This window comes from Hyperoodon ampullatus (genome assembly GCF_949752795.1).
Source record: "Hyperoodon ampullatus genome assembly, chromosome: 15".
Classification (NCBI taxonomy): Eukaryota; Metazoa; Chordata; class Mammalia; order Artiodactyla; family Ziphiidae; genus Hyperoodon; species Hyperoodon ampullatus.
The window spans coordinates 67,448,653-67,476,412 of record NC_136928.1 but is presented as its reverse complement, the minus strand read 5'-3'; the positions used below and the strand labels follow the sequence as shown (position 1 = coordinate 67,476,412).

The window sequence follows — 27,760 nt, the reverse complement described above, 5'->3', positions numbered from 1 at the left end:
CTGCTCACAGTGGAAAGAGAATGGATACCAGGCCTGAGATTGTGGGAGTGTCATTACCCTCTGGGAGACTGTGGGATGCTTCAGTCTTGGGCAAATCACCATCTTGGGCTCTCCCTGACCCCATCCCCATCCCCAAGATGTTAGTGCATCTGTCTTCTGGTTCTGTTTCTTCACTCATACGTCAATGGTGTTGATGGATGGTGAGTTTTTCTGTGAAAGAAGATGGCTTGAGTCTCTAATTTCAGGAAGGCGATAGCCTCCATCCCAAATTTCCATTCTCCCTTTTCTCTTGCCCCTCTGTGGCCCTCCTTCCTTTCCCTTACTGCTTCTAGAGGCAAAATCACCCTTCCCTCCCTCTCTGGCCGCACATTACCTGTCTCGCCCCCACTGGCCTTCCCTGAGGACTCTGTTCCAGTCCCTTCCCCTTCTCCTTGGGGTTATTGTTGGAGTCATTGTCCTTGATGATGTCATATTGACGGCAGAATAGCCCAATTACAGCTGAAACACAACAATACAATCTGAACCTTGATCTTGACCTCCCCACTCACAGCCTCGAAAGGCAGTGAGATACCCACACAGTTTCTAGAAAATCCGAGAAGAAAATCTTTGAATTCCTGGTCCCCATGCACAAGCACCACCTTCTTCATCATCCTCTCTGGGCTCCCAAAAGCCTCCTCTCCCTCTCTTCAAACTTTTCCTGCTCATCCCTCTCAACTAAACATCTCCCCACGCCACTGCTCTCACCCCCTTTTCTCCCAACAACCTTCACCAACTCCCACCTTCGCTAGCCCCACTCAATCCACGGTCCCCTGTCCAGATGCTTACTCACCAGCCCACATGAGCAACACCACCACAATGATGATAACTTCCCCCGTCTGCAGAGGTCGCTCTCCATCCAGACCCTCCACTGTGATGTCACCTGAGAAGGAAGGAGACGGACCCCAGGTTACAGGGAGCAGCTAGAGAGCTATGTCTGTGCAGACAGTTAAGGTTGGAGATGCTGGGGATTAGAGCCAAGGTAGACCCATCGCAGCGTTGCCACTGGTAGCCCCTCTCTGGGAAGCTGTTGGTGGACAGGTGGTTAGAGCCCAAAAAGCCAGGGGGCTGCAGGTCAGATACTCACTCATGCAGGCTGCAGCTGCTGTGAACTGAGGCTGGGTAAAAGGAAGCTTAAAAGCCCTTCCCCCAAGGAATTCATTACCAGCCTGTCTATACCCGGTCCCCTGCCAACCTGCTTTCCTTCCTTTCCTGGCAGTACAATGAATTAAATCATCCTTCTATTCATCTAAGCTAGATGGCTGCTTGCTTTGGGGAAGTAAACAGGAGACCAAAGACCAGGTAAAGAGCCAGAGAATCCAAAGCTTTAGGGAGCGAGGAATACCTGAGACCCTCACCTGGGCTCGAGCTGTTTGAGGGTAGCCGGTCAGAACCCTTGAGAGTTCGGAAGTGCACGCGTGGCCCTGGGGGGCTTTCTCCCCGAAGGCCGATGCTCCTGACCTGTACTGTGTAGTCACTGTCTTCAGCCAGGCCCCAGAGGGCACAGGCCCGAGTGGTGGTGTTCACCTCCCGGATCACACGTTGCCCCGGTCCATTCTGTCGCTGCAGGGAGTTGATGAGAGAGGAGGACAGCCTCACCCTGGTCCCAGGCCACCTCCTGAACATCCAAGCACTCCAAGGGAGTAAGGGTGAAAAGGGCAGCGTGAGCTAGGGAATCCCAGCTCCCAGATTCTCCCACAGCTGGGAGGGGAGCTCGGGTGGGGAGGGAGGTGACAGAAGGAATGTTCAGAGATCCAAGGATATGGGTTGGGGTAGCAGAAGGGTGATTCATACTTGCTGGGAAATGGAGTAGCCAATGACGATGTTGCCTTCTGGGACGTCCCAAGACACAGTGGCCGAGTTGGCTCTGAGGTGAGTGACTGTCACATTCACAGGAGAGGGAGGCCGGTCTGCGGGTGCCAATGCGTTAACCGGTTAACAGGTTCCACCCACAGACTAACTCTGGTTACCTCCCACCCTCTCCCCCTTTACGCACCTGCTCGTACAAAGCCCAGGTCACAACTGACCAGCAGGAGGACAGTGGGGCTTAGATATGGGGAGAGGGGCATTAGCGAAGCCATGGCCCCCACCGAGTCCGCTGGGAGGCACTGGGGCATCCGGTTGACATCCAGGCGGGGGTCCTGGAGGTGGCAGGAGTTGTGGGAGGGTCAAGGACTTGCCAGAACGAGCGGGTGGGCAGCAGCTCTCCCGGGCTCCCCACGGCCCACAGCAGCCCCAGAGCCCCCCTTTTCCCCATGCCTTCCTGGCCGCCGCCACATCCCGGCGCCCCTGGTGCGCGGCTCTGCTCTGCCCACACCCACCTCCGCCGGTCCTCGCGGTCGCTCAGGCCTCGGGGGGCTGCTCGGTGCCCAGAGGGCGGCCCATCGCCCGACTCCGTGGCGCTGTCCCTACCCCATCCCGGCGCGGGCCCGGCGAGGCGGGCGGCGCTGGACCGAGCTGCGGGCAGAGGGCGGAGGCGTAGCGGGCGCGGGCCGCGGGGCTGCGAAGCCCCCCGAGCTCCGACCGGCCGCGCAGTCTGTCCGAGAGCAGGGGGCGGTGCCGGCGCGGCCCGGAGGCTGGCCTGGGTCCCCGGAGCGGGAGGCGGTGCGGCTGCCTCCGCCGGCTCCTGCAGCAGATGTGACCGTCCCGGCGAGCCAGCCGCCGCCTTCTGCAGAGCTGGCCCCCGTCGCTCCGCCGCAGCCCGGCCGGGACGTGCGGGCCCGCCCCGCCCAGCTGGGGTTCTCGCCGCCGTCATCAACGCCCCCCCCAACCCGGTTCTTTCGGGACTCCTCCCACGACCCTCTCATTGGCGGCCTCTCGGGCCCCCAAAGCTCCCGATCCCGGCACTGTGTGATAAGCCCCGGCAGGGGCGTGGGGGGCGGGGGGATGTCGGGAGAGGCGCAGGTGCGAGGGTCTCAGGCACCTGGGAGGCCTCTCCCTCCCCAGATGGAATTAGCCGAGTTGGGAAGTGGAATTCCACCTCCGGTGCGGGAGGGGACAGAATGATGGACATAATTATTTTGACTTGTAGACTGCGTCAGCTTTGAAGTATCTTCCCCATTCATAATCTGATATTGATTCCCTTCATTCTCTCAGTCATTCTTTCATTTATTAGGCAAATATTTATTGAGCGTTCTCTATGTGTCTGGCATGTTAATAGCTGGAGATACGGCGATTATTAAGAGTGCTGGGTTTATAGGGGAAATTTAAAGAGAGACGACCTGTTTCTTGTCTTAGCTCTGGGACTTACTGTGTGGCCTTAGACAAAGAGGTTAATCTAAGTCTCAGGTTTCCCACCTGTCAGTCAGAGCATCCAAAACCTCACAGGGCTGTTGTGAGGATCAAATGAGACAATATTGGGGAACGATCTTTATAAAGCTTATAACACTGTGTGAATGCGAGATTATTATTAATTGCACCAATTTGTTAGTTACTTCATTTATTCAATAAACATGTAAATCCTTAAGTTATTTCATGCTTTGGTTGAGCATGAGATCTGGAGTGAGAACCTGGGTGTGAGTCCCAATTCTGTCAGCTGTGTGATCTTCAGCAACTAACTTAACTTCTCTGAGCTTCAGTTTCATCATCTGAAAAATGAGGGTGTCAATATCATCATCTTTTTTTAAAAAATTGAACTGTAATTGATTTACAAAGTGTTAGTTTCAGGTGTACAATAAAGTGATTCATATATACATTTATTCTTTTCCAGACTTTCTTCCATTATAGGTTATTACAAGGTATTGAATACAGTTCCCTGTGCTCTACAGTAGGTCCTTGTTGTTTATTTTATATACAGTCGTGTGTATCTGTTAATCCCAAGCTCCTAATTTATCCCTCCCCCCCACCTTTCCCCTTTGGTAACCGTAAGTTTGTTTTCTATGTCTGTGAGTCTATTTCTGTTTTGTAAGTTCACTTGTATAATTTTTTTAGATTCCACATATAAGTAATATCATATGATATCTGTCTTTCTCTGTCTTACTTCACTTAGTATGATAAATTCTAGGTACAAATGGCATTATTTCATTCTTTTTAATATCTTCCTAATGTATCTGATGAGATACTGTATGTGAAAATGCATTGTTCAGTGTAAATAAATGTTAGCTAAACTTGTATTTAGGGCAGATACTTTGGTTTCTAATTCTCATTGCAGTATTTCTATTTCTGTGGCACTTTCCCCTGTAATATCCAGTTCAGTGCGTGCACCCCTGGGGCTCTGAAGCTTCTGTTGCCGTCCTTCTGAGAGGAGAGTGAAATGGGGCAAGTGGGACAGGGAGGACTGTGTGTGCTGAGCATGTGATCAAGCCATGGCCCAGGTCCTCTGACCTCTGCTGACCCTGAGAACCCTGATCTCTGGCCTCCTGATGCATCCTGGTTCCAGAGCACTCATGCCCAGGGATTCTTTTTGCCCTGGGCCTGGGTATTGTCCTTCGGGGCTCCAGGCCCTCCAGAGAAGAGGGCATTGTCTGAAGGGCAAGAGTAATGAACCTCACGTCTTCCTCTTCAGGGACAACCAGAGGCTGGGGAGTCTGGGTGCCTGTAAAGAGGGACCTGGGGAGGCCCTGTGGGGTGACCAGAGGATTGGGGACCTAGTAACCAGAAAAGGGTACAGGCAGAGGTGTGCAGAGAGGCCAGGGTACTTGGGTTAATCATCACTGTGGCTCAGATAAGGCCTTGCCAACTGGAAGCAGAGTCAGTGTGACAGAAGGGGCTATGTGGCTGAAGAGGTAGGTTTCAACGTGTGATTGAGACCCCGGAGCCTGGCAAGTGGGAGATGAGACCCTTTCTCCCTGTTGGCCTTCTGTGCTGATTCCTAGAATCCTGTGTCGTCTGGACTTCCCTGCACCCTGGGTTTCTGCTTTCCCCGTCCTCCTTCCCATCTTCCTTCCTGACTTTCTTTCTTTGATAGGCCCAGAGTACCAAGTGCAGGCTAAATGTTTTGTGTGTGTGTGTCCCAATACTGTGCCTGCTGCCACACCCACCTCCAGTTCAGCAGACGTGAATGAGGCTCCCTGCCATTGACCTTGTCCCCCCTTCCCTCTAGTTGTCTGGGTATGAGGCAGCCCTGCCCATCACAGAGAAGTCAGACCCACTGACCCGGGATCTGGACAAAGCAGATGCCAAGCAGATTGTTCGATTGCTGGGGCAATGTGATGCTGAGGTCCTCCAGGAGGAGGGACAAGTCATGCCCACATGCCAGGTGACCCAGACCCATCCCCTGGACACTGCAGGTAACGATGCCCACTGCAACCCCACTCCACCTCAACCTCTGCCCTCTCAGACCATGGTCTGAGAGCCCCTCCACCGCCCCCCCCCCCAATCCACTGTCCTTTTCTTGGCTGCTGATGCCTGCCTGTTGCCTCCAGTGACTCAACAGTGAGTCAACTCAGACCACCAAGGTATAAGTGGCTGGAAAAGTTCAGGAAGTGCTGAAGGTACCAACTCTCCACCTGCTCCCTGCTTAAATTCGTGTTTCCCTCTACTTTTCTCTTTTCTTGGTCTCTATTTTTCCTTTTTATAAACTTCTATATCCTTATTGTCATCTTATTAATCAATAGTAATTATAATAACTATTACTGCATAATACTATATAATTGACTGTGTACTTTCACACCCATTACCTTCACAAAAACCTGTAAAGTTGGTGTTATTGTCTCCATTTTTTTTCGGATGGGAAAACAAAGACTTAAGATAATCACAGTAGCTTGCCCAAATACACCCAGCTAATAATTGCCAGATAATGCTGATTCTTTCTATCTATCTATGACAAAGCTGCTTTCAGTCCTTTCTGGAATAAGTAAGGGTTTTTGGGGTTTTTTTGGCTGCGTTGGGTCTTTGTTGCTGCGCGCAGACTTTCTCTAGTTGTGGCGAGTGGGAGTTACTCTTCGTTGTGGTGTGCAGGCTTCTCACTGCGGTGGCTTCTCTTGCTGTGGAGCATGGGCTCTATGCATGCGGGCTCAGGAGCTGTGGCTTGCGGGCTTAGTTGCCCCGCGGCATGTGGGATCTTCCTGGACCAGGGATCAAACCCGTGTCCCCTGCACTGGGAGGCGGATTCCTAACCACTGTGCCACCAGGGAAGTCCAGTAAGGGTTTGAATAAGTAGCTAAACCAGAGTTGGGGGTCAGACTGAAGTTTCTTTCTCAAATCCAAGGTTCTTTCTGCTACACCATATTCTCTATGTTCTGTTCGCTTTGGGGATTAGAGGCGGGTTCTGTTACCAACCAAAAAGAGAATATGCTTCTCCCAACCTCAGCTGGGTCCTGGAGACCTAGGCATTTTTCTTTTCTCAGGAGCCTGAGGGGGGCACTGGTGGGGCTGAGTGGAGGGGTACCTCTGGCAGGATGGCATTCCTCATGTCGGTGAATACTTTGATTGCCGGTTTTGCTCTGTCTGCCTTCTTGGGGTGAACTTCAGGACCATAAAGCTCTTCACAGCTAAGCTCCTAGGTGGACCGCCTCCAGCTCCGGCTCTCTTTCTTCTCCAAAAGCTATCTCAACATGGAGTCCCATTTCTTCTGAGCCCATCTGAGCCCCACCAGTCTATTGCCAATGTCTCTACATCCCACACACCCCTAATCCATCATCTCCAAGCAGCATATTTAAGAGTCAGATTCCAAGCAGTACTGGCTTAAGCACTGACCTAAGAGAATCATTATACAGCCTCTACCCTCAAGGTGTTGAAAATCCAAGATAATTGTTCCTTCCCTGTCATTACTACTTCATGTTTTCTCCGACTTGGTAGGTCTCCTTTAACCAGCTGATGAAAGGTTTAGGACAGAAACCTCTTTACACCTACCTCATTGCAGGAGGTGACAGGTAAGCCAGGTTGGCCTATAAATATTTTGTTTGGCCTAACTAGCGTCTTTTAGAAACTGAATTTGAATGCTTTCAGGTGGAGATTGTGTCCGGTTTGCTTTCCACTTCACATACTTACGTTGCCTGACTAGCCCTCATAGGTATTTAAGTTTTTCAAGCCTACAGAGTGTTTATCATGGTGCCCAGCAAATGGTAGGTGCCCATTCAGTGATAGTTTTCTCTTCATTTCCTTCTCTCAAAGCAGCCCTAATAAACCATAGGCTTCTGCTTCCCAAGCAGTGCCACTGACCTTGAGTCTGTCCTCTTAGGTCTGTGATGGCCTCTAGGGAGGGGATGGAAGATAGTGCCCTGGATGGGATCGAGGAACTGAAGAAGTCTGTGTTTTCCACTGACACTCAACCAGAGACCTCTGTCTGTTCCTTCTCGTGGGGACATCAAAGCCCCAGCATCCAGCCAAAGCCCATCCCCTGCCTCCTCCCTGCCCCCCAACTCCCTTCCAGCCACCCCCACCCCATCCTGGCCCTGACATGCCCACACAATATGTTTATACCCTAGAATCCTCTTGGTGGCACTACCTCACCCATCCTCCTCTCCTAGGTGGCTGCTGGGAAGAAGAGGGTGATTGTCATTGGCATTTCAGTGGGACTCTTTGTGAGTGTGAAGACAGGCTGGGTGGATCAATTTTATAGGAAGGCAGGGAGTAGGAGTGGAACAGCATGGAAGATAAATCAACAAGATTTATCTAGATTTAGCTAGAAAACAGAAAGGGCTTGTGTAAGGAATTTTGATTTTACTGTCACTAATTAGGATCCAGTTGCATGAATGTGGGACAAGGGGGAAGGGATCTTATCCCACAATAACTGTGTACCCATCCATTCAACAACCAAAATAGATAGAGTAGTCCAGGGGTCAGCAAACTATGTTGGCAGGTCAATCTAGCTGCTCCCTGTTTTTGTCAATGAAGTTTTACTGGAACTCAGCCATTTGTGTTTACATATTGTCCATGGCTACTTTGACGCTTCAGTGGTAAGGCTGAGTCATTGGACAGAGATCGTAGGGCCCACAAGCCAAAAATATTTGCTTTCTAGCTCTTTACAGAAAAAGCTGACCCTGGACTAGTCCCTTGCTACTTAAAGTGTGGTCCTTACACCAGCAACATCAATATCACCTGGGATCTGTTAGAAATGCAGAATATCAGGCCTCCCCACACCAGACCTACTGAGTCTGAATCTGCATTTTAGCAAGATTCCCAGGTAGTTTGTTTGAGAAGCACTGGGCTAGATGACCCTGAGTTTCCACTCAGCTGTGCAGCTCTGACTCTCCAAATTCACTGAGCAGGAGGACCTGGACCCCAGCAAGGGCTAGATGTGGAATGAGGCACCCAAGGAGAGCAGGACACTGACCTCATGGAGCTGACAGTTTAGTTCTGTATTTTCAGACTTTACCACGTGGAAGATTTCCTTGGGAGAACCTGTTAGAAATGTAGGTCTAGGGAATTCCCTGGCGGTCCAGTGGTTAGGACTCAGCGCTTCCACTGCCAGGGCCCCGGGTTCAATCCCTGGTTGGGGAACTAAGGTCCCATAAGCTGCACAGTGTGGTCGATAATAATAATAGTTAATTAATTTAAAAAAATGTAGGTCCATGGGCTCTCCCCTTCAAATTCAGATCCAGTAGATTTTAACTGGGCCCAGAATCTGCACTTAAACAAGAATGTGGCGGGGGGGGGGCGGATTCTGATGTACGTGGGCCTCGGGCAGCACTAGAGTAACCCCCCTCATCGAACCCTCCTCTCTCTCCCTACCACCAGGCTCCCTTTGTGGCAGGCCACGTGGACTACTGCATGGATAACCCAGCCGTCTTTTTGCCAGTCCTGACTGGTTTCAACCCAGTGAACATGGCCAGGTGAGCCTTCTGTAATGAAAAGTCGTACGCAGACCTTCTGTAATGAAAGGTCATGGCCAGACCCCTGGGGGAGGCTGGGAGGGAACCTGTGAAAATCTACAGGATAGTCACAAAGGAGAGGGCAGGGCAAATATGCTCTTGTTCACCAAATCTCAGAATATTAAAGTAAATAAAGGTACAAACGAAGCAACTGACAAAGGATTAATCTCCAAAATATACAGGCAGCTTATGCAGCTCAATATCAAAAAGACAAATAACCCAATCCAGAAATGGGCAGAAGATCTAAATAGATATTTCTCCAAAGAAGGTATACAGATTGCCAACAAACACATGAAAGAATGCTCAACGTCACTAATCGTTAGAGAAATGCAAATCAAAACTACAATGAGGTATCACCTCACACAGTCAGAATGGCCATCATCAAAAAATCTACAAACGGGCCTCCCTGGTGGCGCAGTGGTTGAGAGTCCGCCTGCCGATGCAGGGGATACGGGTTCGTGCCCCGGTCTGGGAGGATCCCATATGCCGCGGAGCGGCTGGGCCCGTGAGCCATGGCTGCTGAGCCTGTGCATCCGGAGCCTGTGCTCCGCAACGGGAGAGGCCACAACAGTGAGAGGCCCGCGTACCACAAAAAAAAAAAAAAAAAAAAAAAAATCTACAAACAATAAATGCTGGAGAGGGTGTGGAGAAAAGGAAACCCTCTTGCACTGTTGGTGGGAGTGTAAATTGATACAGCCACTATGGAGAACAGTATGGAGGTTCCTTAAAAAACTAAAAATAGAGCTACCATACAACCCAGCAATCCCACTACTGGGCATATACCCTGAGAAAACCATAATTCAAAAAGGGTCATGTACCACAATGTTCACTGCAGCTCTGTTTACAATAGCCAGGACGTGGAAGCAACCTAAGTGTCCATTGACAGATGAATGGATAAAGAAGATGTGGCACATATATACAATGGAATATTACTCAGCCATAAAAAGAAACAAAATTGAGTTATTTGTAGTGAGGTGGATGGACCTAGAGACTGTCATACAGAGTGAAGTAAGTCAGAAAGAGAAAAACAAATACCGTATGCTAACACATATATATGGAATCTAAAAAAAAAAAAGTGGTTCTGAAGAACCTAGGGGCAGGACAGGAATAAAGATGCAGACGTAGAGAATGGACGTGAGGACACGGGGAGGGGGAAGGGTAAGCTGGGACGAAGTGAGAGAGTGGCATGGACATATATTCACTATATACACTACCAAATGTAAAATAGATAGCTAGTGGGAAGCAGCTGCATAGCACAGGGAGATCAGCTTGGTGCTTTGTGTCCACCTAGAGGGGTGGGATAGAGAGGGTGGGAGGGAGATGCAAGAGGGAGGAGATATGGGGATGTATGTATATGTATAGCTGATTCACTTTGTTATACAGCAGAAACTAACACACCATTGTAAAGCAATTGTACTCCAATAAAGATGTTAAAAAAATAAAGTAAATAAAGGGTGTTCCTAAGCTTAGGAAGTTTTTTGTTCGTTGGTTAATTTGCTTATTCTCTCATTTCAGAAAGGATTGAAGGCAGCTTATAAAGGATACATAAAATATAAGAAAGCATACATTTAAAACAGGGAATGAAGAGGCAAGGAAAACATGGGTCAGAGGATAGAATGGGCTTAAGAAAATGCATACCATAAAGATCTGTGCTTTCATCTGAGGTGGGTCCCGAGAGTCTTTTCAAAGGAGGAATACTGGGTGCTGACTGGCCTCCTAGTCTCCTTTGCCTAGCCCCCTTATCTTAGGCCCTTTCTCCTTCATGCCAGGAGCCCCTTTGGTCCCCTCTGGCTACTCACATCTCCCACCCTGTTCCCCTTTCCTGAGATTCCTGCGCCTCCAAGTCACCTCCCTCTTATTCTCTGTCTAAATGGCCACTTCGATCCCAAAGAAGGCCAGCATATATTTTTTAAATTTTTTATTGGAGTATAGTTGATTTACAATGTTGTGTTATGAAGGCCAGCATATTAAACCAATAATGCTCAGGTGTGATTCTGTGGATGCACTGCCTTGGGAGTGTTAATAAGGAAGATTCTTGTATGAGAGGCCTGATGTTGTAGGTTTGAGGTAAGGCCCTGAAATATCTAATTTTTGCAAGCATCCTTGGAGATTCTGATGCACAGCCAAGCTGGGGAAACTCTGCTAAATAAACCATTGCAGGGGGCCACCCAATGATGCTGAGGGCTTCCTGTCACTGGAGGTATTTCAGCGAAGGCTTGTTGATTACTCAAGAGCAGCTTTGTGTGTATTTAGTGTGGTCTTGGGGAGACGGACAGCTGAGTTCCGAGAGACTTTTTCAGCTCCCAGATTCCAGGCATGTAGTGTAATTCATACGAAGGTATAAATGATCTCTTTTAATGGAGGGCTTTCCTCACCAAAAATGTATCTGCTGCAGTGGATGCTAATTTCAGGGACTGTGACTAAGTGAAATGAAGGATTTCAAACAATGTAGGCGTGGAGATCTTCCAGTTGTTCCTTAAATCAGTGGCTCCCAAACTTGGCTGATCTTCAGAGTCATCTGGGAAGCTTTTTAAAAATACAGATTTGGGGACTCTACGACAGAACTACTGAAGCAGACTCTCAAGGTGGGTGTGGAAACCAGAAATGGGTAGTTATTTTTTAAAAAAAGCAAACCTCCCCGGGTGATTTTGATGACCCGCCAAGTCTGGGGATCTCAGTTTTCAACCACACAATAAACACTGTCGCCTCTCTCTGCAGAAGAGACATGGCAATAGAACCTGTGCAAGGACCAGGACACAAGAAAGTTCTGGTCTCAGGCTGGAACTTTTTACTTGAGTGTTGTTTTTGCTCTAGCCTTAAATTGCTGAATGTTTTATTAACCCTCATCCTTGGGGTTCAGGAACACAGTGCCCCTATGAGCATCAAAGCACATCTCTCTAGGAAATTGTTGACCTCTGACCCCAATCTCAATGTGGTATTTGGTCCCAGCTCTCATCTGAGGCCCTTCCTTTAGATCCTCACACATGATCCCCCCTCTGTCTCTCTTTGGGCCCCAGAAATGACCCCATTGAAGACTGGAGTTCAACATTTCGACAAATAGCAGAGCAGATGCAGAAACTGCCAGAGAAAACAGAAAGCTTTTGTGCTTAATCCTGCAACTGGGGTGAGATCTGCCCCCACCCCTACCCCTCACACCCACCTCTGGATGGCTTGCCACTTAGGGCCTCTGATTTTAGGTTTTGTTACATCATGTCTAAATTCCTGGTGTTCTGTATCTACTAAAATGTTGTAAATCAAATCCTGTTTTCTCGTTTCGTTTTTCACCTTAAGATGTTTTATTTCCATTCTGACCTTGTCTCTTAAATCAGTAATCATTAAACACCTAAATGGTCTAGGGCAGTTTCTATTCAAAGAAGCTCTTTTGCATCTGTGTGTAGAAAGTATTGCTTTATGTCTCTTTTATATGTTTCCATTTCAAATATGTGCTTTAAAAAAAAAAATGGGATGTAGTTTCATTCTTCTGCCTAAGACTCTCCAAAATTGGTGTGGGCCTTCTAAGCCTCCAGTGCTCCTGTTCCTTTTTTCTCTGGATTGCGGCTGCATCTCACTAGCATCATCTGCCCTTCCTTTGACCTTACAAGGGCCTTAACCAAATCCCTGCCCTGCCCCACTCTGCCAGGGATGGTCACATCTGTGACGTTCTCCTTGATCTTCCTTTTGCGAGATAGGAAGGCAGGAATTCCACATTACACACAAGTTCTGCATCTTTCACCTCCCAGATGCTCATCTCTCCTCTTCTCTGCAATTATTTACTTTTAATCTCCTTTTCTCAGACACTGCTTTTATCATTCTTTTTGCTGTAATCTCTTTATCTTTTTGGTGTGTCATATTACATATCTGTACCGTTACAATCAATGGCTGCTTCACTGGTCTGTCCAAGGAACATGAAATGTAGTGTTTGGATTAAAAACTGTTATTTAAAAAGTGGGGGATGGAGGAGGGAGAAAGTACTTGGAAAACAAAAACAAAAACAAAACCTCTCTGAAAAACCCTTATCCCCAGCTAACAGGACACTCAATTATTCTGGCTTCCTCTCCAGAGTCCTGAATGTACCATAGAAATGACCAGAAGTGGACCTTTCCCTCTTCTTCTCTTCTCTTCTCTGCCCTTCCCTTCCCTTCCCTCCTCTCCTCTCAGTTAAGCCCTCAACCAGCACTCCTCCTCACAGCACACTGGGGGCCACCAGTCCTACAAATGCCTGCCCAGTGGCCACTAACCAGAGCGCATGTCCAAGAGCCACTAACCAGATTGCATGCACAGTGGTCACTAACTAGTAAACTCCAGGACCTTCCTTCCTCTCCCAGTTTCTCCTGGGTGTCATCACTCTGCAGCCTGAGGGCCTCAGTGGCTCCTCCCAGATGAAAGGTGGAAGTGCCACCAAGATCCTGCTGGAAACCCTGTTACTGGCAGCTCACAAGACTGCGGACCGGAGCATCGCAGCATCTCCGAGGTAGGGAGGATCTGGACCAGAGAGAAATCAGAGTCAGGCAGTGGGTGGGAGGGTGCAGGCAGGAGAATGGCAGATCCAGATCTGGAGGGTGTGCTGGTAGCAGCAAGACTGCGGCCCTGCCGTTCCTTCCCTGGGAAAGGAACTGGCAGGGGGACGCCACTGTTGCCATCACACAGTCACAGAGTCTGGCTTGTTTCCAATGGACCCTGGGTTCCTCAGGTCCGGACCTGATCCCTGTGCACACCTGGGACATCCAAAGCTAACCTAGCTTCCTAGAGTCTTTGATGTGGGGATGGTCCAGGCCATGCAGGGTAGAGGTCATCCTGCTGTGGGCCTGCTTCCCTCACCAGGGTCTCTCGCCTAGCTTCCACATCGCTCACTTACCCCCTCGTCAACTCTCTGATCCCACCCTCCTCCCGGTGCTCTGCATGCCCTATTCTCCTCTCTGCTCTTTAGTCTTCTTCCCGCTGAAGCCCGCTCTGCCCCTGTTGAATGCAGCCTGGCTCTACTTACCGCGCCCCCAACAAGGGACCAGCAGAACTTAGTTTCAAGGGAATTGTGCCTTCCCCAGGGCGGGAGGGACTCAGGCTTTCTGAGGGGTCACTGGGCCTGCCCTGGGAGCTGGTGGACTTTCTCCCAGACACCTTCTGGAAATCCTGCAGACATTTGAGTGGGCTCATCAGGTGACCTAGAGTTAAAGCCCCAAGATCACTGCCCTGATGAAGCAAGTCAGCACCAGGCGTGTAGATGTGTATTTGGAGGGTGGGGAGCAGCCTGGATGGGGAATGTCATGAGAGCAGGGGAGACTCTAGGAGACATGATAACATGGGGAGGGTAGTGGGTCTGCGTGTTGGAGGGTCAGGGTAGGCTTTTGGTTCGTTTACTCCTGTGCTCTTCTGAGTGTCTTTTTCTGATCTCTGGATTTTTTCACTGTGATCTCTCATGTCCTGACCTCTGACCCATTCTCAGCCTGGAGAAAAAAGGCTGAGTATACCTGGTTGGCTGGCAGACCCTGGGCATCATTGCCATCATGGATGGAGTAGACTGCATCCACACCTTTGGTGCTGGTGGGACCCCAGTGTTGACTTACTTCCTGATTTCTCTTGATCCAAACCAACTGGTCTGCTTTCCAAATTCTTTCCTACTTCCAACCCATGGAGGCTCCTCATTCAATGTCCATCCTGCCCTATCTAGATAGGCATTTCAGTCAAATGCTCCTTCCTTTGAAGTCCTTGATCCCTCAGCTCCCAGCCCTGTGCTTAGCTATGGCCTCCCAAGTGTGTTACTGCTTACCCTGCACCCCACTGGCCACTTTCCTCCCAGCCCCACTGACACCTCCCCAAGCCTAGAACCTTCCTCTCCTTTGAAGCCCATCACTCCTCTCTCCCTGTCGTTAACCTTCCCAGATTTCCAAGATGTCCATGGCTTTCTCATTGGTGATCACAGTGACATGTTTAACCAGAAGGCTGAGCTCATCAAGCAGGTGGGAAGATGATGGGACTTGGGGAAGTTGGGAAGATAACTGGTGTGCAGAGGGTGGGAGAAAAGAGGAAGGTGGAAACAGGTAGGGGAGTACAATGGGATTCCCTTCTAGAGAGGGAATATGGGTTAAAAGTCATGAGGCCTTGGGGCAGCACAGGAACAGTGTGGAAAGCTCTGGATTCACCCCCCCAAACCTGGCTCTGGTCCAGTGCTCTTCCATCAGCATGCTGCATTATCTTGGGCAAAACACTTTACCTCTTTGAATCTTGGTTTTTACATCTGTAGATAAAAGCTCTGCAATAGATGTCCTCTAAGGGCCTCTTTGGCCTTCAAGTCTATATGCTGGAGTTTTCCATGGGAAGGACTCTCTCCTCTTTTTCTGCCCCAGGGTCCCCATTTCTCCTTCTCCCAGGAAGACTTCTTGACTTCCATCCTGCCATCCCTTGCAGAAATCAACACTGTGGTCTTCATTTTTACCCTGGATGGTGAGAGGGATGATGGGAGTGGTGGGGTGAGGGGTTGGAGGCAGCAGAGTGACTCAGAGGAACTATCACTTTTCTGGGTCTTAGGGCACCTGCTCAGAGGGAGGGGCGGGAGTGTGTGTCCTGACTGGACCCCAGGGGAGGAGAAAGAACAGCTCAAGAGCCAGGCTTTCCACTCTGATGCCCTCCCCCTCTCCTAGACAGCCTCAAGGAGATGCAGATGCTGGTGGAGCAGGTGAAAGAGAAGACCTCCAACATCCAGGCCTTGGCACACAGCACTGTAGGGCAGTCCCTGCCGGAGAGGGTCCAGCCTTGAGGAGGGGACCCGGGGCAGCAGTTACAGCCAGGGCTTCCTGGAGATGCCGTTCCTGCTCCTCTCTCTCTCCAGACCCCTCTGAAGAAGCTCTTTCCCTCCCTCATCAGCATCACATGGCCACTGCTTTTCTTCGAATATGACGGGGACTTCATCCAGGTATGGGGAATGAGGAGGTAATATCTGCAGTGAGGGGCACAGAGGAGGAGGGATTCCAGGAATTAGAAAACCCAGGGCCGGAGGGTAGAAAGCTTTGTCTGACTTCCACAAAGCCAGCTGGGCAAGTTCTTGTGTTACCAGGTCACTAGTCAGAGTTTCCAAGTCAATGGGCTACTGCATTCAGTTCTCTCAAGAAATATGCAAAAGTACAGGATGGGCCGCCAATCACCTGACAGATACTCATTTGTCCTTTTTCACAAGGTAATTGTCGATACTATAGTCATCCTCACTGTCCAAAAGCCTTTAAGACATTTTTTTTGCAAGTTGTCCTATGCTGAGTTCACTGCAGATAATAGTACATTGATACAGTCCCTGCTTACTAATGAAATTATGATCCAGTACAAGCATTGCTAATAACCGTAGAAGTAATGATCACTTTGGGTGCACTTTGCAGTTTAGCGTTTGGAGTGGGCAGCAGGACATCTGGATGCCAGTTCAGTTCTGCTTCGTGGCCGAAGAAAGCAAGCAGTTTTACACATCTCTGGTCCTCAGTTTTCTCACACGACAGCCCTCCATCCTCCATGGGGCAGAACCAGGCCCCTGAAGGGTTGCCCTGGAGAGATGTGGCCTCATCCATTATTCAAACTACTTCCTCCAGGAAGCTTCCCAACTTAACCAGACAAAAGCTGGCATGCTCCTTACCTGCCCTCAGAACTCAAAGGAATTCTCCTCTCCTCTCCCCCTGAACAGAGGATCCACACTCCTTTCAATGTGTATCTTTGTCTTTCCTTCCAGATGGTGTTCATTGGTCATATCCCTACTTCTTTTGGCATGCTTTCCACATTCATTGTCGCCTTTGAGATTTCACATCTTCTAAGAAGTCTTTTCCAATGAAACCCACATCGTCTAGACCCCTCCTCTATGTTATATACCCCATCATACTTACAGGTTCCATTGTATAGTCATAATACCTAATACACAGAGGCCTTTGCACTTTACACAAAATTTCATGTATATTATCTCGGTTCTCTTAACAATCTCTTAAGGAATGTATGTTTAGTGTCCCCATTGCCCAGATGAGGAAGATGAAATTAAGAGATTAAGGGATTATAATCATGACCACACAGATAAGACAGGAGTCAGGATTTGAACTCAGGTTTTGGGACTCTAAATCCATGGTTTATTTCACCATACAAGATAAATTTCAACGATATTCATGAGTTGAGCCCGATCCATTTATTCATTCATTCAACAAATATTTTTAGAGTACCTGTCACATGCCAGATAATATCCCAGGGATAGGGGATATAACAGAGAATGATAATCTGTGATATTTTAAAGAACTGTATTTTTAAAGAAAATTGTAATTACAATAGCAATACATATTTTTATTGTCAAAGCTTTAGAAAATACAGAAATCAAAAGAAGGAAAAAAATCATCCATAATCTACCTTCTTCCAAAAACAAAAACAAAAACAAAAACCACTCAGACAAATTTTGAGACTGTCCCTCTACTTTTTTATGCATATGTAAATATAGTTATATAAAAATAGGATCATACTTGACATGCTGTTTTTAACTTGCTTCTCTTTATTTAAAATTATGAACACCTTTCTGTACTAATATATCTACACCATCATTTTTAATGTCATGTGTTCCACGGTATGTGGACTGTAATTTGTTTACTCTAGCCCCAGTTGTCAAACACTATAGTTTCAATATTATGGCTTTTATTAAAATGCTGCACAGAATATCCTTATACACACATTTGACTCTCTCATTAGGATAAACCTCCAAAAGTGGAATCTTTGGGTCAAAGGGTGTTTAAAATTTTAAGGCTTTTGATGCATGTGGTTACCTCCAAAGAGGTTTATAAACAAAGTGTAAAGTTGGTTGTTCCCCACAACCTTAAAATATTGGGTAATGTTGTTCTTTTTAATCTTCGCTAATCAGCAAAGGAAAAAAAGTGAAACAAAACGAAAGGCATTTCTGTGGTAATTTATATTTAATTACTATGGAGATTGGCTCCTTAAAGATATATATACGCCATTGAATTTTTTTCTTTATTTTACTGCTTCTTCATATCTTTTGGGCATATTCACCCATTCTTTTTTTTTTAAATTTATTTAATTAATTTATTTATTTTTGGCTGCGTTGGGTCTTCGTTGCTGCGCGCGGGCTTTCTCTAGTTGCGGCGAGCGGGGGCTACTCTTCGTTGCAGTGCGTGGGCTTCTCATCGCGGTGTCTTCTCCTGTCGCAGAGCACGGGCTCTAGGGTGTGCGGGCTTCAGCAGTTGTGGCTCACGGGCTCTAGAGCGCAGGCTCAGTAGTCATGGCGCACGGGCTTAGTTGCTCCGCGGCATGTGGGATCTTCTCGGGTTTCTTTAGTTTTCTTTAATCTGGCTGAGTTCCTCAGTCGTTTTTGATGTCTTTCCACAAAACACTGATATTTTAGAAGTCTAGACCAATTGTTTTGCAGAATGTGCCTCACTTTTGATTTGCCTGATTGTTTCATTATATTCACGTTAAATTTTGGGGCAGGAGTACTGCATAGATGAGGCTGTGCCTTTCTCAGTGTATCACATGTAGAGGCTCCTAATATCAGTTTGTCCCTTTATTGGTGATGCTGTGTTTGATCATTTGGTCAAGGTGGTGTCTGTTAGATTTCTTTGTATCTTATTCCTCAGCGATCTTTCACCCACGGTTTTAGCATCCACTAATGATTCTTGGTTGAATCAGTTATTACTATGATGGTTTTTAAATGGTGATTTTTCTATTTCTATCCTTCTGTCTCCATTTATTAGTTGGCATTCTTCTGTAAAGAAAATCTCTCTTCTCTCCCCACCTTATCTACGTTTGTTTGTTTAGTATTGATATGGACTCATGAATTGTTGTTGTTGTTGTTTTAATCCATTCCTGTCATTACTCTTTTTTTTTTTTTTTTTTTGCGGTACGCGGGCCTCTCACCGCTGCGGCCTCTCCCGTTGTGGAGCACAGGCTCCGGACGCACAGGCTCAGTGGCCACGGCTAACGGGCCCAGCCGCTCCACGGCATGTGGGATCCTCCTGGACCGGGGCACGAACCCGTGTCCCCTGCATTGGCAGGCGGACTCTCTACCACTGCGCCACCAGGGAAGCCCCATTATTCATTTTAATGCTCAAAATGAGAGCTCATTCAAGCTGGCCTTTGTGTTCTTGTGACATATCTATCCACATTAGCATTTGAACACTCTGCTGTATTTCTTTTTGCAAAAAAATTTTTTTCTTGTTCTCTTATGCAATATACTCTTGTGCCTTGAATTTTTGCTTAACAAAATATACTGAAAATCACTCCACTTCAGTTTAAAAATCTCATTATTTACATTTGTGTTTGTGTGTATTTGTGTCTATGTGTGTGTGTGTGTGTGTGTACCCAGTCATCTCCTATGCAGGAGCACAAAAATGTTGGCCCACATTCACCTTATACTTTCCCTGGTTCCAGCCCTGGAATCAATCATTTTCCAAGGAACCCTGGTTGTTAGTGGAGATTGGTATTTAGAAATCTAGGTGCTAGGTATGCTCACCGCTACCGGTTTCTTTTGCCTCTAAGCCCTTTCAGTAGAAAGTACAAGGAAAAAAAAAAATATATATATATATATATATGTATATTCACACACACACACACACACACGTACTCTCCTCCAATATCATCAGTGTATTTACCCATTTGTTCAGTCCTACAGTAAATACCAAACAGTTTTGGAATTGCTACCCTAATACGACTGTCATCAACAAACTTACCAAGAAGTGGTTGAGATTTTTGCAGTTCCTTTTGTCCTTTGATTACATCCCACTAGATAAAGTGTTCAAAAGTCACTTTCATTAAATTTTTTCTCTCTCTGTGGTTATGTTATTAATGTGATATATAGTTAGGTTCATTTATTTTTATTTGTTTTAAATTTTAGAGTTTTTTCAGTTTTTGGTCTAATTTTATCTTTTGAATATGTAAAACATAACATGATTTAAAAGTCAGAACTGTATAAAAAGATGTCCCATTTCCTTCTCTATTCCTTCCATCCCGTTCCCACTCATCCCTGCAAGAAACCAACTTCATTACTATCTCCTGTTTCTTTTTACAAAAAAAAGTGTGCATGTGCGTGTATGCTTTGCATTTCTTTCTTTTTTTAAAAATTAATTAATTAATTAATTTTTCGCTGCGTTGGGTCTTCATTGCTGTGCGCAGGCTTTCTCTAGTTGCGGAGAGCGGGGGCTACTCTCCGTTGTGGTGCACAGGCTTCTCATTGCAGTGGCTTCTCGTTGCGGAGCACAGGCTCTAGGCATGCGGGCTTCAGTAGTTGCGGCTATGGAACTCTTCCTCATTATTTTTCACATTTGGGTGTGCTCACACATTTGCGAGGGTTATTCGGGTAGTCTCTTAAGTAGGGCATTTGAACTGTGTGTTCATGTAAATACATGAAATATACTCATTTTCTAATGGTATTGTGGTCTTAATGATCCCTTGATTTTAAGTTCTTTATAAATTAGAGATATTAGTCCTTTATTTCTGCTATACAGGTGACAATTGAACAAGGCAGGGGGTTGGGGCACTGATCCTCTGCACAGTAGAAAATGGTGTAACTTATGGTTGACCCTCTGTATCCATGGTTCCTCCCTATCCACATTCTTGGGATAGGATCGTTGTAGTACTGTACTAGTTACTATTGAAAAAAATCTGCGTATAACTGGACCCTTGCAGTTCAAACCAGTGTTGTTCAAGGGTCAACTATATATTACATTTTCTTTGGGTTTTAACCACGCAAAAGTCTTTGCTTTAACTTTTCTGGGGTAGAACTTAACAATCTTTTATTGAATTTGGATCTTGATGAACAGAAAACTCCCCTCACGCCACACCCACCCCCAGATTGCAAAGGAACTCCATCTGTGTTTTCTTTTAGTACATGTTTTCTTCTAGGGAAAGTGGTCTTTCTCTTGCTCTCTTTTTTTTAAACAATTTTTTAAACTGAAATAGTTAATTTACAGTGTTCCGTTCATTTCAGGTGTACAGCAAAGTGATTAAGTTTTATATGTATATATATGTTCCTTTTCAGATTCTTTTCCATTATAGGTTATTATGAGATATTGAATATAGTTCCCTGTGCTATACAGTAGGTCCCTGTTGTTTATTTTATATATAGTAATGTGTAAATGTTAATTCCAAACTATCATTAAGAGTTTATTCTTGTGTATAGGGTGAGGTATGGACCCAATTTTATATTTTTCTAAATGACTATCCAATTGTCCCAATATATATATTTAAAGTTAATCTTTTCCTGAGTGATTTGAGATGCTACCTGTATCAGATACTCAGTTCCCATGTGCACTGGTTTACTTCTGGACTTTCTTTCTGTCTATTGATGTGCTGGTACCATACTGTTTAATTATAGTTGCTTTATGGCAAATTTAATGTCCGATAGAGTTAGTCCTCCCTTCAATACTCTTCTACAGAATTGCTGCCCTTTTTCCACATGAACTTTAAAATGAACGTGTCTAGCTTCAAATTATATAAAATTTAAAGTATTTTTTTGTTAATGGTAGTTAATGGTATAAATGGTTGGTGATATAAATGGTTAATGATGTAACCCAGATTTGATTGATCACTCCCCCACAGGGCAGTCTGACATGCAGCCTATAGCATCATTACTGCATACTGGCCAGCTTCATTCTGATTGGTCAGATTTCTATTCTCATACTCAGTGTCTTTGTCGATCACTTGTTAAGTATTTTCAGTATACCCCCTGCTAGGGGTTTGTGTGACCAGCTATTTATAGAGTTGCAGAATAAGGATGTAGAAGTAGTAGCCTGTTTCCTCAGCCTGGCTAGGACCAAATACTTAACCCCCTCAATTCCTTTACTGGACTCCTGTTGCCCTCAAAGTTTGGTAATAGATATTATAAGTGCAAGATATGAGGGCCAAGAACAGGTGATAGTTATTCCCACAGTACCACGTGTTTGTATAACATTTCAGTTTTCATTGTGCTTTCACATCCATTATCTCATTCATCCAGGAAATGATCGTGGCAAAGTAGGAAATGCCCTCATCACTAAATCAGGAGACCTGGATTTAGGTCCTGATTCTACGTCTCACTCTCAAGTTTACTTCTGACCTCTAGTTTCCACATATGTAGAAACAGGGATAGAAAAAACCTATTCCATAGGGTTGTTATAAGGATTAAATTGAATTAGTTTTTCAACAAACATGTATTGATCAGTAATCATGTGTCAGCCATTATCAAAAAGACTGGGGCTCTTGAGCAAAATAAGACACCATCTCTGCTCTCAAGCAGCCTTTAGTTTAGTGGAATGAATCCCAGGATTTTCACTTCTCCCCTGTCTGGTACCTGAGTAACAAGAGGAAGGTGCTGGTAAGAGCAAAATCCTACTGTGGAAGGACTCAGGGAAGATATCTGTCTACTACCAAGGGCCAAAAGCACAAATATGCGGGGAATTCCCTGGTGGTCCAGTAGTTAGGACTCAGCACTTTCACTGCCATGGGCCCAGGTTCAATCCTTGGTTGGGGAACTAAGATCCTGCAAGCTGTGCAGCATGACTGAAAAAAAAAGAAAGAAAGAAAGAAAGAAAACCCCACAAATATGTGAAGCTGCCAGGTTTGCCTGGAATGGTCCTGGCTGATGGAGCAAATTATGTCTACTGTTTTTTTGGGGGGGGCCATGCTGAGCAGCATGTGGGCTCAGACCCATGCCCCCTCCATTGGAAGCATGGCCCCTTAACCACTAGACTGCTGGGGAAGTCCCTATGTCTGCATTTTTGATCCCTGGATTCCTGTCAGATAATAAGGCCCTGTTCACCCTGCTGCTCTAATGTCCCCTAATTTTCAATATCCCCATGTGTCTGCCCTATTTAGAAGTTCCAGCATGAGCTAAGCACCAAGTGGGTGCTGAATACGGTGAGTACAGGGGCCCATGTGCTTCTTGGGAAGATCCTCCAAAACCACATGTTGGACCTCCACATTTGCAACTCCAAGCTCTTCTGGCGGGCTCTGGCCATGCTGCAGCTAGGACATGATGGGATGGGACTGGGTGGGGCCTGGCTTCAATGCCTAGGCTGCCATAGGAGGGTGTATTTCAGAGATATGTAGATGTGTAGGGGTAAGGGTTGACTTTTCTCTTGTGCCTCTCTTCCTCCTTCTATCAGGCCCAGCCTCTCCTCTAAGTAGTATATGTGCACACATGGGTGCGTATTTGTGCAATTATAACTATTAGGTAAGATTCTTTCAGTTACACATACGTGTGACAGAAATCCAATTTGTACTGGTTTAACTAAGCAAGGCAAATGATTGGTTCATGTAACTGAACAGTCCCAGGGTAGCTAGATCCAGAAACGCAAAATGACATGCTCCAGAACTTTCAGCCCTTAGCTCTGCTTTCCTCTGTGTTGCTCTCATTCTCAGGCAGGTTTTCTCCACTAGGTGGCAAATTGGCCACTAGCAGTGCCAGCCTAACATCCTACCAATTTCGCAACTCTGGCGGAAGGAGAGTTTATCTGTCCCTGTGATTCCTGCAAATACCTGGGGGAGGGTACTCATTGGTTTGTCTTGGGTCACATGCCCATCCCCGAGCCAATCACTGTTCTCCAGGGGAAAGCAGCCCTCTGCCCAGGCCTGGGTCACCCATGCTCTCCCTTTAAGATGGCAATGGAGGAAGGGGCATGAAGTGAGCCTCAATCAAACAGTGTGGCCTGAGAATGGGGGAGCAAGAATTCCCCAGAGGAAAATCACGGTGCTGATACCAGGAGGAGGAGGCATGGATGCTGAGCAGATAGCACAACAGATGGTCCTGAAAGTAGGGTTTCTAGATATAGCAAAGAAAAATATAGGACACTCGTTAAATTTGAATTTCAGAGAAATAAAGAATAATTTTTTAGTATAAGTATATCCCATGCAATATTTGAGACATACTTATACTAATTTTTAAAAATTATCCATCTGAAATTCCATTTAACTGGGTATCCAATATTTTTATTTGCTAAATCTGGCAACTCTACATGAAAGGAACCAATGAATGGGCATTTAATGAGCAGCCACCAGGGCCCTAAAACGACTTTCTCGAATGAGTAAAACCAACCAACCAACTGGGAAAAAAAATCCGTTATGCTTTTCTAGTTCCTGGAGTTGGGGCAGGTAGGGGGAGCCAGAGCTACCTATGATCCAGTCCTTACCATCCCAGAGTGGCCCATCTAATGGAGGAGAGACAAAACCAACACTTGAAACAGAGAACAATTAAGTGTCAAATTGCATGATCCTTACTGAAGTCCAATAGAACATCAAAGAAGGTAGGATCTATGCACTATAGCAAAGAAGAAGACTTCGTGGAAGAGGTGATGTTTGAGCTAGGCCTACTGGTTATGGCTTGGAGAGGTGAAGGACAGAAGGGCACTTTTGTTAGAAGGAATATTAGCCAAGGCCCAGAGGGGGGCTAAGCATGATATGTGAGGGACACAGGTCTGGAGTCACTTTACAGAGTGGTGAGGGAGCAGGAAGGGGAGAAACTGTGGAAGATTAAAAGCCAGACAGGAATTGGGACTTGCCAAACCTAGCTAGATCTGTGCTGTCCAAGATGGTAGCCACCAGTCACATGTGGCTATTGAGCACTTGAACCGAACTGCACTCCAAATTTTATTTAAAAAGTGAAGCATGTCCTGTGCTCCGCAACGGGAGAGGCCACAACAGTGAGAGTCCCGCGTACCGCAAAAAAAAAGTGAAGCATGTAAAATTTTCGTTAAATGCAGCTCTATTCTTTTGGTAGGACTATATTTCACTTTTGCATTGAAATTCAGCACCTGAATTGAAATGTACTGTAATTGTAAAATACAAACTGGATTTCAAAGACATGGTACAAAAATATTGTAAACTATCTCACTAATAATTTTTAATACTGTTGACATGTTGAAATGATATTTTGGATATATTGGATGAAATAAAACATGACCAAAATTTATTTCACCTGTTTCTTTTATAATGCTGTGCTAGAAAATTTTAAATTACATATGTGACTCATTATATTTCTATTGGACAGTGCTGAGCTAGAGAGGAAAAGGGTGGTGAAAAAAATAGAAGCAGTGTTTGCAGATGAACTGTCTTACAGCAGTATAAAGGATGGATGTGGTTAGGGAGGAAACCAGAGGGAATGAGTTCAGTTTAAGATGACCAACCTTTGGGACTGCGGGGACATGGCCAAAAGTACGACCAATTTGCCATTAATTCTCCAGTGTAACCCAGCCAATCAAGGCCCACCACCAACCCTTTTACCCCAGTTTTCCTTTACAGCTGGGGATTGTAAGTTTGGGATTGCCTACAGGGACGAATTCTCTACAGCTGGTCTTCGAGATCCCAGACTCCCACTCTCCCTTGACCCCATTCTCAGCTCCCATGGCTTTCTAGCCCAGCATGGACGTTACCACTTCTTCCACAGCGGTTCTAGGGACAGCCCAAGGCTTGATGCATCGAGAGCCTCCTCCAGGCGATCCACTTCCCTCAGCCACTGTCGGATGATATTCGAGCAGCTCCCATCTCCTTCCACGTCCAGGTTGCACACGAGAAGGAACAGGTAACTCGCGAACTGCTAGTCATCTAGCAAACACTTACTGAGTACTTACGATGTGTCAGGAACTTGTCTCGGCACTGAGTTTACAAAGCTCAGTGACACTCTGCAAGGAGCTCCCCCTGTTCATGGAGGAGACATGATTGTGACAAGTAGTCAGAGAAGTGTGAAAAAGGCACTACAGGGGTGCTGAAAAGGAGTCTTCAGTTTTGCCTAGGAGGGGAGTCAGGAAAGAGAGGGAGAACTGGGTCACGAACCAGTCTTGATGAATAGGAGTTTTCTGGGTCAGGATGAAGGCTACTCTCTGCTCTTGACCCACCTCATTCCAATTTCTGGTCTTTGAAAACTCCCTTCTATTCTTTTATTATTTTTTTAAAATTAATTAATTTATTTATTTTTGGCTGCGTTGGGTCTTCGTTGCTGAACGCAGGCTTTCTCTAGTTGCGGCGAGCGGGGCTACTCTTCGTTGCGGTGCGCGGGCTTCTCATCGCGGTGGCTTCGCCTGTTGTGGAGCACGGGCTCTAGGGTGTGCGGGCTTCAGTAGTTGTGGCTCGCGGGCTCTAGAGCGCAGACTCGGTAGTTGTGGCACACGGGCTTGGTTGCTCTGTGGCATGTGGGATCTTCCAGGACCAGGGCTTGAACCCATGTCCCCTGCATTGGCAGGCGGGTTCTTAACCACTGCACCACCAGGGAAGCCCCTCCCTTCTAGCATCCAACCTGGTATCTTCTGACTCCCACACTGAATGCCCTAGCTCCTCCAGGGCTCTTCCTCAGACGACCTCACTTTCTCAGGCTTCAGTTCTCGCTGCCTCTTCCCCACAGGTGATCCCCATAGCCTTGCTGAGCCTCCTGTCCCGGTGCTCCATCGCTGAGGCCCAGGCATACCTGGCTGCAGCTCCCTCTGTCCGTGAGGCTGTCAGGAGCGCCCTCACCCGGCCAGGTCGGAGCACCAGCCGCCCAGGCTGGGGAGACAGCGTCTCTCTCCTTTGGGGAGATCTTGCTGTCCACCCAGTGGTATCCACTTTCCCTGGCATATTCTGATTTCAGAAATAAAACTGAATGTCTTGTTTCGAAAAGTTAGCTTTCTACTGAGATCAGAGTCCACAGATCAGAGGTGGAACAAGATGAGTGGCATGGGTCGGTCCCAACAGCAGTTTTGTTTCTTTATGTCTCCACCTGCTTCCCAACTCCATTTCAGTGGTCACTGACCCAAACCTTATTCCAGCTTCTTTATATCCCCCCATCTCCAACACGTAGGTACACATGTGCACGCACACACACATACTTCACTCCCACAAAGAATCACACAAGCAAGGAGAGGTGGGAACTTAGATAATTCCAAGGAAAGAGGGAAGAAGTTGTGTCCCCAACATAGGACACTCAGAAAATGACAATCCCAATTAGGCATGACAGGATCCTCCTCACTAGAATGAGTGCTACCTCCACACACTGGACCATAAAGTGAGTGTTGCATCCCTACCCAGTGTTTGTAAAGGGAACATAAGGAACTCTGAGGGTGCCAGAGTGGGACCCAACACACACTAGAGACCCCACTCTGAACATTTGCGACCTCAGCTGTCACCTGTTTTTGACAAATCAAAGCCACCCTCGCTCATCCCAGACCCATGCCAGCTCTTCAGTGCCTATGACTGTGACCATGGTAGTAGAGAGCTGGCTCCCCCTTGTGGTCAAGAAGTACCTAGGTAGTGGACACTCAGGAACCCTCTGGGGACAAAACCTCTCTGAAGCTCACTTGACCCTTTCTGCAGGAGGGTGACGGATAAGGAGCCAAATAGATTTCAGTTTTATGAAGATAGAGTATTCAATCTTTTTTTTTTTTTTTTTGCGGTACGCAGGCCTCTCACTGTTGTGGCCTCTCCCGTTGCGGAGCACAGGCTCCGGATGCTCAGGCTCAGCAGCCATGGCTCACGGACCCAGCCGCCCCGCAGCATGTGGGATCCTCCCGGACCGGGGCACGAACCCGTGTCCCCTGCATCGGCAGGCGGACTCTCAACCACTGCGCCACCAGGGAAGCCCCTAGAGTATTCAATCTTTTAAAGACAGCCCTAAGTTCCCTCTCTATATCTGTGGGCCTCCAGCCTCTGTCTGAACTCTCTTTTCCCGTTCTATTGCTATATCTACGTTTACTTTACTACCTTAGGTCTTTAACCAATGCCCCTTTCCTCAACACCATTCCCATGGTGCCTTCTGACTGCCATCGATTTGGTTTTTATCCTCCACAAACACCTCTTCCTAACTCTACAACTCAAGAGGAGTAAAGTTACGAAAAGGTCCTGCAAAGGCTCTCAGCTTCTCTTTACCCACAACTCTCCCCCATGCACTTCCATTAAGTAAATTCGTCTCTCATCCTGGCATCCTGGGCAGGGTCAAGTCAGAGAAGAGACCCAGCTTTCCAGGGCTGGAGGAGGCAGAACAACATGTGCAGTAGCCCGACTCCCACATGTGGAAT

The 27,760-nt window shown here is 46.8% G+C and overlaps 2 protein-coding genes across 2 annotated transcripts; one reads left to right on the top strand and one right to left on the bottom strand.

The window, feature by feature from the left end:
• Positions 1-174: 174 nt before the first annotated feature.
• FNDC4 (fibronectin type III domain containing 4) lies at positions 175-2,563 on the bottom strand (the record flags this gene model as incomplete). Its single annotated transcript, XM_079720442.1, has 7 exons — positions 2,358-2,563; positions 2,033-2,177; positions 1,831-1,946; positions 1,395-1,599; positions 830-919; positions 374-498; positions 175-210 (listed from the first exon to the last, which is right to left on the bottom strand). The coding sequence occupies exons 2-7, from the start codon at positions 2,151-2,153 to the stop codon at positions 175-177; spliced, it is 693 nt and encodes a 230-aa protein (XP_079576568.1). The 5' UTR covers positions 2,154-2,177; positions 2,358-2,563.
• Positions 2,292-27,067, top strand: GCKR (glucokinase regulator; the record flags this gene model as incomplete). Its single annotated transcript, XM_079720722.1, is given in 30 exon segments — positions 2,292-2,328; positions 2,384-2,940; positions 4,476-4,639; positions 4,759-4,807; positions 5,078-5,233; positions 5,403-5,435; positions 5,439-5,468; positions 6,324-6,392; positions 6,775-6,848; positions 7,157-7,223; positions 7,446-7,499; positions 8,656-8,750; positions 11,807-11,870; positions 11,872-11,913; positions 13,142-13,260; positions 13,901-13,949; positions 13,953-13,955; positions 13,959-14,011; positions 14,230-14,245; positions 14,249-14,327; positions 14,667-14,743; positions 15,131-15,227; positions 15,425-15,528; positions 15,613-15,696; positions 22,596-22,744; positions 23,379-23,532; positions 25,171-25,185; positions 25,189-25,296; positions 26,113-26,230; positions 27,060-27,067. Coding segments are annotated over 30 exon segments (2,724 nt in total).
• Between the last annotated feature and the right edge of the window lie 693 nt (positions 27,068-27,760).